A 12,028-nucleotide genomic window follows, 5' to 3' on the forward strand; every position below is an offset into this window, starting at 1 on the left:
TTTATATCATCTGTAGCGCTCAACACAGATGCTGATTACACAATCAGTGAGGAGCAAAAAAAATTTTGTAATTCTGCTCACCGTGGTAGGACAGAGCTGATCATTCCGCTTCTCACTGTTCATGAAGTATATGTTAGCCTAAAATCTCTTAAACCGTCTTCAACAACTTCGTTTGATGATATTTCTAATAATGTATTGAAGATTTCAGCTCCAATAATTTCCGAAGTTTTAACCTATGTCTATAACCTCTGTATTGCCAAGCATTATTACCCGACACATTTTAAGCATGCTAAGGTTATACCACTACACAAAAAAGGTAACATCCAAGATGCTAATAACTACAGGCCAATTTCTATACTTTCTTCCCTCTCCAAGCCACTAGAAATACATATAAACAAATGCATGTCAAACTACCTAGAAAAGCTTAAGCTTTTCCATAGTAATCAGTCTGGGTTTAGAAAGTTTCATTCTTGTCACACTGCTCTGATTAAGATGAATGAAAACTGGCTTAAAAATATTAACAAAAACCTACTCTGTGGCTCGCTGTTTGTCGATTTCAGAAAAGCCTTTGATTCTATTGATCACACCATACTTCTTAAAAAACTAATTCCATACAAATTCCACGACTTTACAGGTAGGTTACTTCACTCCTTTTTATCTAACCGATCTCAACGCGTGTTTCACCTTAATACCATCTCTTCACAGAAATATGTTAATATAGGGGTTCCACAGGGCTCAATCTTAGGTCCTTTACTTTTTTCTTTATACATTAATGATCTTCCATTACATATTGACGCTGGTCAGTGCGAGATGTTCGCTGATGATACTTCTTTGCATGTCTTTGCAGACAGTGCTGCGTCACTCAGTTACAAACTTCAAACATGTGCCAATCAGCTTGCTACTTGGACAAAATTTAACAAAATGAAACTTCACCCTGATAAAACCAAGTCAATGTTTATTACAACTCATCAGAAACGCCTTCGTCTTCCATCCACCGCATTAAACATTACTATAGACAATTCAAACATTGAACAGGTAGACAGTTACAAATGCCTAGGATTGTTTATAGATCACAACCTCACTTGGTCTGACCATATTCATTTTCTAAGAATGTCCTTATTAAAAACAACCTTTCAATTAGCAAGGATAAAGAACTTTCTCAACTATAGGAGCAGGCTGGTTTTTTATGAGGCTTTTATTCAATCCAGGTTGGATTATGCTTCTGTAGTGTGGAGCGGCAGCTTTATATCTAAGCAGCGTCCTCTTCTTTCTTTACAAAAAAGGGCTATAAAACTGGTTACTGGCTTGTCTAGTAGTCTGGATTCTTTTCTTACTACTAAAATACTTCCATTAAATAAAAAGATAATATATACTAAATCAATTTTCTTATATAAAATATTCCACGAAACAGCCCCCTCTTACTTATCAGATCTATTTTCTTTTAACATAAAACTAAATCGTCGTCTTAATTTACCATTCCCTTATTCAACCTTTTTCCAAAAACATAGCTTCGCCTACTCTGGTTCTAATTTGTGGAACAATCTTCCTAATAAAATAAAGCTATCTAGATCTGAAAATATATTCAAATCTAAACTAAAACTAAAATTATTTAATGACCTAACTGACTCATTGTAACATTTCTCATTCATCTATTATATTCTCTTTTTTATCTCATTATGTATGATAGCTATGTACCATTGTTTCTTTATTCCACGTTTTCAGTGCTATGTGTTACTGCTATGTGTTATTGAATTGCTTTATTTGTTTAAACGGCCAATGTGAAAAAACGCCTTTGTGCCTACAATTGTAACCGTTGTTTGAATAAATTTGAATTTGAATTTATCTATCTAATCCATCTGACCGTCCACACGAATCCACCTGACCGTCCACACCAATCCACCAGACCGTCCACACGAATCCATCTGACCGTCCACACGAATCCACCTGACCGTCCACACAAATTCGTGTGACCGTCCACACGAATCCACCTGACCGTCCACACGAATCCATCTGACCGTCCACACGAATCCATCTGACCGTCCACACGAATCCATCTGACCGTCCACACGAATTCATCTGACCGTCCACACGAATCCATCTGACCGTCCACACGAATCTATCTGACCGTCCACACGAATAGATCTGACCGTCCACACGAATCCATCTGACCGTCCACACTAATTCATCTGACCGTCCACACGAATCCATCTGACCGTCCACACGAATCCATCTGACCGTCCACACAAATCCATTTGACCGTCCACGCCAATCCATCTGACCGTCCACACGAATTCATCTGACCGTCCACACGAATCCCTCTGACCGTCCACACGAATCCATCTGACCGTCCACACGAATCCATCTGACCGTCCACACGAATCCATCTGACCGTCCACACGAATCCATCTGACCGTCCACACGAATCCATTTGACCGTCCACGCCAATCCATCTGACCGTCCACACGAATTCATCTGACCGTCCACACGAATCCCTCTGACCGTCCACACGAATCCATCTGACCGTCCACGCGAATCCATCTGACCGTCCACACGAATCCATCTGACCGTCCACACGAATCCATCTGACCGTCCACACGAATCCATCTGACCGTCCACACGAATCCATCTGACCGTCCACACGAATCCACCTGACCGTCCACACGAATCCATCTGACCGTCCACACGAATCCACCTGACCGTCCACACGAATCCACCTGACCGTCCACACGGTCTTGTTATCCAACATGACAACTGTAAGACTTGACCACACTCAGGATTTCAGCTGGATGTAGGTTAATCCACAGCTTATCCAGCAGACCCCCCCCCCCCCAAGTATCACACTCCAACATGGAGCCCCCCCCCCAGGTAACACCATTACATACAGCACCCCCCCCCCCCCCCAAGGATCACATCATAACATGGAACCCCCCCCCCCAGTAACACCCTTCTATAGAGCACCCCCCCCCCCTCTTGTTAGTCGGGCGCTGGCAGACAAGGGCAGGTAAGTCCATGATGGACAAGGATAACTCCACCGGTGCGTGAAACTAGTTGCTTCCCTTGATGGATGATTCTCAAACTTTAGCGCGCTGTGCTAGAACTTTGTTGTGGTGTCAATATTTTTGGGTGGGAGGGGTGTTTCTAACGCAAGTTTTTTTAGTGGTGTTTCTAAAGCAAGTTTTGTGAGTGGTGCTTCTAACGTGAGTTTTGTGAGTGGTGTTTCTAACGTGAGTTTTGTGAGTGGTGTTTCTAGCTCAAGTTTTGTGAGTGGTGCTTCTAACGTGAGTTTTGTGAGTGGTGTTTCTAACGCAAGTTTTGTGAGTGGTGCTTCTAACGTGAGTTTTGTGAGTGGTGTTTCTAACGTGAGTTTTGTGAGTGGTGTTTCTAGCTCAAGTTTTGTGAGTGGTGCTTCTAACGTGAGTTTTGTGAGTGGTGTTTCTAACGCAAGTTTTGTGAGTGGTGTTTCTAACGCAAGTTTTGTGAGTGGTGTTTCTAACTGCAAGTTTTGTGAGTGGTGTTTTTAACTTTAAAACTTTGAACACCTAAAATGACTTTGTGTTGTAGATCACTATTTTAAATATGACTGTGTTGCAGTTTATATTTTATACATAATGTTTAAGTCCATCGCTGTGTAGGATCAATGCTTGCCATCCATTGTTCCAAGTCAAGCAAGGCTCAATGTATTAGCTATATCAAATCTGATTCTGGCAATGGTCATTTAAGGCTGGCATAGGTAAGGTATATTGATCCAGGTTATGTTTAGACAAGGTGTATGTATGGGTAGATAATTTTATACAAGGTCTATGTACATGGTGGATGATTTTATACGAGGTCTATGTATGGGGTAGATGATTTTTGACATGGGTTTTGAATGGGACTAGGTTATATTTAGAAAAGGGCTATGAATGGGGCTAGATTATCTATATATATAATTCTCTTCTTCGAGCCGTTAGAAAACAAGCTGCAAACGCTCTCCCTACCTCCCCACCCCTACATGGTTTTAGTGAGCTGTGTTCACTCTAAATGTTTACAAGCAGAGCCAACGATTTTAAACGTAGGGGGGGGGAGGGGGGGGGGGGGGGGAAGGAAGGGGGGGGGGGGGGTTATGGTCCTTAACGAGCTACTTATAGTGTTTTAAAGAAATATTTTCAGTGTCAGCGTTGGTACTGTCGAATTCACAAATTATGAATTATTGAAAATTAGAAACAACTAAATAGCGGCGTATGTTATGCCGCGGGCCGGCTCGTATTTATAAAAGGGCTACGAATAGAGCTAGGCTGTATTTAGACAAGGGCTATGAATGGGGCTAGGTTATGTTTTTAAAAAAAGTCTATATTTCAAGCTATGGTGTATCTAGACAAGGGTTATGAATGGCGAAGGGTGTAGGTTGTTTAAAAAGGGACTATGTATCAAGCTAGGGTATATCATGACAAGGGCTATGAACGGGGCTAGGTTATATTTAAGAAGGGCTATGAATGGTGTAGGTTATGTTTTAAAAAGGACGATGTATATAACTAGGGTATATCTAGACAAGGGCTATGAATGGAGCTAAGTTGTATTTAGACAAGCGCTATGAATGGTGTAGGTTATGTTTTAAAAAGGGGCGATGTATATAACCAGGGTGTATCTAGACAAGGACTATGTGAAGGGCTAGGGTAAATTTTTTAAATGACTGATGGGCCGGGATTTAAAGCTGAAGCTCTATAGTTTTGACATCAAGCCATTATTGACAACTTGTATGCTAAGACAGTCAAGTGGATTTGTATCACAAAAATAAACCTTTTACAAGGATTTGTATCCCAATAATAAACCTTTTACAAGGATTTATATCCCAATATTCAACATTTTACAAGGATTTGTATCCCAATAATAAACCTTTTACAAGGATTTGTATCCCAATATTAAACCTTTTACAAGGATTTGTATCCCAATAATAAACCTTTTACAAGGACAATAATCAACATTTTACAAGGATTTGTATCCCAATATTAAACCTTTTACGACAAAGAAACGACGGCATTACAATAATACGAACAGAATAGCAATTTGACAAAGAAGGAAACATTTTTAAAATTCTTGTCTCGGGTTTCGACAAAACGCCGAAATTTGCATTTTCTCGATGCTATCTGGGTTTCTATTCTGCCGGCGCTCTACGCTTTTTGCCCCAATAATTATTTTTTTCGCGATACGGAATTCTTTCTATTTAAAAAAAAAAGTGTAAAAATTATATTTTAAAATGTGCAAATCGTTTTTGAAATTTTCAACAATGACTCGAATTTTTTTTTAAAAATAGGTCGTATCACCTGACAAGATGAGCAGACGATGAACAATGCCGCGTCGTCTGCCTGATTTCTGCTGCCGCGCGTAGATTATAGCCGTGCTTATTTACATTCCGTCAGATTAAAATGACACTAATTATCTCGCCCAAGTCATTAACCTTTATCCGTGCCGGCGGATGAAATCCCGTTTCAATTTTTTTCTCCAGTGTTAGGGTGTTATCCCCGGCGAGTAAGGATAGCCTTATCACAAGGGCCGCTATCTAAAATTTCTCCGCAGAGCAGATTAGAGTTGTCGCCCCGTGAATGTTGACGCCATAAATCAGGATTAAAAGATTTATTTGATATTTTGAGAGTTTATTTAATTCTTATCATATCTTTTATACGGCGGATCTTGTGTTTGCGCATACAACTAATATGTTATGTGCCATTATGCGTATCGTATTAGTTCAGTCGCTATTATATAAATAGAATTTTTCAGTACGATACATTTATGTAAAAACATAAAATTATATAAATAGGCTTATTTTTTTAAAAAATCAAACTAATTCGTCAGTTCGTAATGATTTTGACCTTATGTTTATAAAGCGTTAAAAATAATTAAGTTAATTGATGAAATCCTATGTACATTGAAATTTTACATACATTAATAAACTCCCTTGAGTGTAGAAGAACTAATACAAATTTTTGTGGCACTTTAAGACTTTTAAAATAAAACTACTCATTCAAGTAGTAAACTCAAGGACTTACCTCGAACTAAATCCATAGCAAGCGCCGGCACTTTAAGAATAGAACTACAATTCCAGCGCCTGTCCGCGAATTGTTTTTGACACGTCTCCATGGAAACCATGGCCGAATGGACGACAGTGGGCATAAGGTCAAGGTTGTCCTTACACAACTTCATCTGGCGGGGCACCAGACCGGAAGTCCTGGAACAATTCTTCGCCGTCTCCCATGCTCGTTGTTTGATTCTGTACAAAGCTCTGGAACAAAAGTAGAATTTGTTTTAAAAAATATTTTTGATGATGTACAAAGCTCTGGAAAAAAAATATAATTTGTTTAAATTTTTTTTTATCCTGTACAAAGCTCTGGAACAAAAATATAATTTGTTTTTAAAAACTTTGTGTTTGATCTAGTACAAAGCCCTGGAACAAAAATATAATTTGTTTAAAAAAAACTTTGTTGTAAGGAAAGATTTACATCCCTCCAATAGTGTGTACTTGTTCCCACACGACATTTGACCAAATTTGATTCCTGGTAAAAAAGAATAGTTTTCAAACGTGTTGTCCGGTACTACTTTTGTGAAGTTTGTGTTGTGTAAGCGTGAAGTTTGTGTTGTGTACGCGTGAAGTTTGTGTTGTGTACGCGTGAAGTTTGTGTTGTGTAAGCGTGAAGTTTGTGTTGTGTACGCGTGAAGTTTGTGTTGTGTAAGCGTGAAGTTTGTGTTGTGTAAGCGTGAAGTTTGTGTTGTGTAAGCGTGAAGTTTGTGTTGTGTAAGCGTGAAGTTTGTGTTGTGTAAGCGTGAAGTTTGTGTTGTGTAAGCGTGAAGTTTGTGTTGTGTAAGCGTGAAGTTTGTGTTGTGTAAGCGTGAAGTTTGTGTTGTGTAAGCGTGAAGTTTGTGTTGTGTAAGCGTGAAGTTTGTGTTGTGTAAGCGTGAAGTTTGTGTTGTGTAAGCGTGAAGTTTGTGTTGTGTAAGCGTGAAGTTTGGTTTTTCATTTTTAAATTACTTTATATATTTACCACACAGAATGAAGTTTAAAAGTTTTCTTTAGCATTGAGAAGCTGGCTTTGGGAAGAACAAAAATCATAGAATAAAACCCAAAGACTCAACGCTTGAATGAAAGACTCCAGATTTCCTGGTCAATATAATTAAGTTGTCAATAATTAGCACCAAACTAATTACAGTTGATTGGCTAGACGTAAAAAACAACGTCATGGTGTAGAAAATGTGTAAAGTATTTGGGGAATGTTTGCTTCAAGATTGATTGTTCCTGGCAATCGGAATTGGGGTTGTAGCGCGCTCCTAGTTATGGTTTTACGGTAAGTGTTTGTGGCCAGCGCGCTCCTAGTTAGGGTTTTACGGTAAGTGTTTCTGGCCTGCGCGCTCCTAGTTAGGGTTTTACGGTAAGTGTTTGTGGTCATCGCTCCTAGTTAGGGTTTTACGGTAAGTGTTTGTGGCCAGCGCGCTCCAAGTTAGGGTTTTACGGTATACCTACGGTAGAGTTTCTCTGAGGACGTCCTTCATGTAACTCTTGGTTATGGTGGGGGTTTAAATTACCCCAATAACCAATATCGATCAGAGACAAATTTTAGTGAATCTTGATGTGGCGGGGTAGGGGAGGTGGAGGGGGTGGGGGGCGATGTTTCCACGATGGAATAAAACTGTCACGCATGCATGCTTTCGCATTTAACTCATGAGTGTAATTACTTCCCCTTTTAGTACCGTATAATTATGTTTAATTACTATGTAGGTGGTGGTTGAGACGGCAGGTAATAGCCAAGTCTAGTGTTACGTGTGTGTTCAGTAGATACTACGTATACATTAGAATGTCTGTAGCCCCTCCCATGCAAATACAGCTAGTTTTTTAATCACCCCCCCCCCCCTCCTTTCCCAGCTAGGTAAATACAGAGATGGTTTTAAAATGTTGTTGTCAGGTATAGGGGAAAACATGGTGAGTTGGGTCATCTTGTGGTCAGTGGGTCAGTATGTGGATCAGTGAGTATGTGGGTCAGTGAGTCTGTGGGTCAGTGAGTCTGTGGGTCAGTGAGTCTGTGGGTCTGTGGGTCTGTGGGTCAGTGAGTCTGTGGGTCAGTGGGTCAGTGGGTCAGTGGGTCAGTGAGTCTGTGGATCTGTGGGTCAGTGGGTCAGTGAGTCTGTGGATCTGTGGGTCAGTGAGTCTGTGGGTCAGTGAGTCTGTGGGTCACTGAGTCTGTGGGTCAGTGAGTCTGTGGGTCAGTGGTCAGTGGGTCTGTGAGTCTGTGGGTCAGTGAGTCTGTGGGTCAGTGGTCAGTGAGTCTGTGGATCTGTGGGTCAGTGGTCAGCGAGTCTGTGTGTCTGTGGGTCAGTGAGTCAGTGGATAAGTGGGTCAGTGAGTCTGTGGGTCTATAGGTCAGTGGGTCTGTAGGTCAGTGGGTCACTTTGTCTGTGGTCAGTTGGTCAGTAGGTCACTGGTTCTGTGGTCAGTGTGTCTGTGGTCAGCGGTTATATATTCACTAGATCTTATAATCTTTATCCCTCTTTAATTTACTTGACACAGAGAAATATGTTCAAACTTATTTTTCTACATAAAAGACAGTCTAATCCACTTTACTATTTTTAAGAGAATGAAAACTAAAAAAAAGGCAGCAAATTTAAAATTTAAAGCTTCGTAAAAAATTTTTTAAAGAAAGAACGTTGTTGTTTTTTTTTAAATGTAAAAAAAATAATATGACAATACAGTTTCGACTAGACAGTGAATTAATCGAGTCTCGACCTCCCAGCATCTGCTACCCCTGTTGAGAACCTCAAGTTTCTTGCATAGAGCGGCAAGCCTGAATATTCCCTGCGCCTCGCCGCGACCGTCTTCAGTGTATCGCAGCCATTCACGAGCCCAGTGTGTTGTTGCAAGAGGTCTCATTACGGGATTATAGACACGAGTTGTCCGCCCCTTGTTTGACAAGCCACAGGAGTTGCGCCCCTGTGTACACTGTTTCGGTTGTCTGCTTATGGAGACTTCGTTGGAGGCGTCTTCCGGTTGATTTGATTTTACTTAAAGTTGAACAAGGGAATGTTTGACTAAATAAAAAATGGCGCAGGTTGTTCACGAAATATTCGAATAAACGGAATACTTTACGACATTGGAATTTTTTAAAATTGAAAAATTAATTCTAGAATGCTGATTTGGTTCAAGCGAACTGTTTTGTGTAAACATAAATAATTATCTGGTGTTTATTCAAGGAAATTATTGTAGTGCCCGTAAAGATGACTTAGACAAGAAACAGGTGTAGAGAGTAAACTAAACATACAGCAGAAGTGTAAGCAGAAAACAGTACTTTTTTTAAAAAAATCACGTTCTATGAACAAAAGAGAAAATCAACTACTAAAGAAATAAACCGGGAGTGATCTCCCCTAAACTTTCTCGAATATTCTTATATAAAACAACAGGGGATGGTAACTGGGGATATAGTTATGATTTTTAATCCATTTTAAATACTGAAACTTTTAAAAATAGAATAAAATCTCAGTAAAAAACAATTGCGCACCAAGCGAACGCCTAATAAAGGTGTGTATAATAGTGCGCAATAGTATTAGTACTTTAAAAATTTACATTAGTTTTTTTGATAAATTGGAAGTAGCGTAAATTACTACTTCCGGTCAACGGAAATTACTCAAAATTTAACAGAAGGTAGAGAATTAGATCTTTTACTTACATGTGAAATTTCATTTATCTATCTGAAATAGTACTCAAGTTATAGGCTTTTGAAAAATTCAAAGTAGAAAAAGTACCACTTCCGGTTGTCGGAAATCGCTCAAAAATTGATACGGATCTACGATTTTGATATATTACTTATATATGAAATTTCATCAACCTAGCTGTAACGGTACTCAAGTTATCGTGTTTACACACAGACACACAGACACACACACAGACACACACACACACAGACATACGGACAAGATTGCAAAATTATGTTTTTCCGTATCAGTGAGGTGTAAAACGTCGAGATTTGTAAAAATCTCGATTTTTTTTTTTTTGCACGATTACAATACTTTCTCTATACTACGTATATACGAGAAAGTAAAAAGAGACATAAAAAAGTGTTAAAAATAAATAACTAAATCGCAAACAAGATTATCTTCATTCCTACCATATGTTTAGATTAAGGAATAAAGCTGAAAAGAAATTAATAAAAGACAGCTAAAGCAAAGAACGAAACGTGTCACCTGTCATGACTAGCAAAAAACGATAACAAAACATTCGTGTTTTCCATAAAGTTGGGATCTCATTTTAGAATTTTCTGACTCAAATCTTATTGAGGGTTGCAGTAGAGCGTTACATTTATCAAAATCTGCTGATTTAGGCTGAAAGATTAAACCAGAATAATGTCAAATTTAATAAACTGGGCGTCTTGAGCTGAACCAGCTTTTATCGAGTACCCGACATTGCATAGATTTATAAAAAGCTGAATTTCTTCCTTTTTAGAATTATAAAACATCCGCCGTGGTGATAAGTCACAGAGCATTTCAGCCTTGAGTGGTGTTGGTTGGGACAGACTTATGCAATGGTAATAGGGATCCGTGTGGTGATCCAAGTGGTGATCTCAAAGGTGATCCAAGTAGTAATTATGGTGGCGATCAATGTCTAATTTTAGAGGTGATCCAAGTGTCGACTACTGCAAATGCAATTACAGTGGTGATCCCAGTGGTGACACCAATGTTGATTACAGTGGTGATCCCAGTGGTGACACCAATGTTGATTACAGTGGTGATCCCAGTGGTGACACCAATGTTGATTACAGTGGTGATCCCAGTGGTGACACCAATGTTGATTACAGTGGTGATCCCAGTGGTGACACCAATGTTGATTACAGTGGTGATACCAGTGGTGACACCAATGTTGATTACAGTGGTGATCCCAGTGGTGACACCAATGTTGATTACAGTGGTGATACCAGTGGTGAAACCAATGTTGATTACAGTGGTGATACCAGTGGTGACACCAATGTTGATTACAGTGGTGATCCCAATGGTGACTAAAGTGGTGATACCAATAGTAAATTACGGTGGTGATCCCAGTAGTGGTGTTATCTCACTGGTGATCACATTGGTGATACCGGTGGTGTCTGAGTTAACACCCCAGGCCTAATTGGTGTTAGCAAGTGATAGTTGAAGACTCCATAATTACGTTAAATACAGGACAGCGATCCAATTTTGACGGAGCCTGGGGGGGGGGGGGGTGGCTGGGTTAATCTATCATCCCTAACAGTGGGGGAGGGCAGGTGGTGAGGTATCGATATCAGGTATGTTTGTACACCCGACGACACAAAAGTTAGGTATGTCACAAAGTTTCACTAAAAGTTAGATGTGTCGCAAATAATCAGAAAAAAAATTGATGTGTCCGAAAGTTGATTAGAGACACCTACAATGTAACTTCCCAGGAGTTATTCGAAGTACCCCCCCCCCCCTCAACTGGCCAAACGCCAAAAAAAAAGCTTCATACTTATTTTATTGTGTGTTTTGTTTACCTCTAGCTTGAGCTAGTTTTATTGTTCTTGTAATGAGCTGGCATCACTCTGAAGGGTTCTTCACCCCAGCCAACAACAAACTTGACGGGTAAATTTTAAGGCGTGTTCTCTCGAGTACTCACCTGATGTTATCCCAGTTTACGAGACAACTCCAGGCTACAAGGTGTTGGTTCACACGGTGTCGACCATAAAAACACTCCGTAATTTCGACTTGCAACGCTTTTAATTATAGAAATTTTAACACGGTGGTTCGAGATTATCTGTGCTCCACTATTCGGTGCAGGGTCGTGAATTTTAGGTTTTCATTCTTTTGTTATGACATACTTTCAGGGTTTCTTTCATTTTTTTTTCTCCGTGGGGGGATAAAAAATATGGCTCTTGCGTTGAGTTTTGTGTCAAAAGTTATGTACTTTGGGTGGCGTGATGGTTCAAAAATGTATTTTGTGATTGAAGTAGGTGCAATGCCAAATATTTCTAGCTAATAAGAGTCTAGTCTAAGTTTTAAAATAACCTATCCGTTTTTAGACCAG

At 39.7% G+C, this 12,028-nt stretch overlaps 1 protein-coding gene across 1 annotated transcript in view; it reads right to left on the reverse strand.

The window, feature by feature from the left end:
• The window catches only part of LOC131930575 (protein Wnt-11b-2), a 73,307-nt gene that overhangs the window by 36,477 nt on the left and 24,802 nt on the right, over nt 1-12,028 (reverse strand). Inside the window, exon 2 of the mRNA XM_059287116.1 lies at nt 6,024-6,256. Coding sequence (XP_059143099.1) covers nt 6,024-6,256 — 233 coding nt within the window. The remainder of the gene's footprint in view (nt 1-6,023; nt 6,257-12,028) is intronic.

This window comes from Physella acuta, unplaced genomic scaffold (assembly GCF_028476545.2).
Source record: "Physella acuta isolate Inbredline_101_S28 unplaced genomic scaffold, ASM2847654v3 ptg001806l, whole genome shotgun sequence".
Taxonomy (NCBI): Eukaryota; Metazoa; Mollusca; class Gastropoda; family Physidae; genus Physella; species Physella acuta.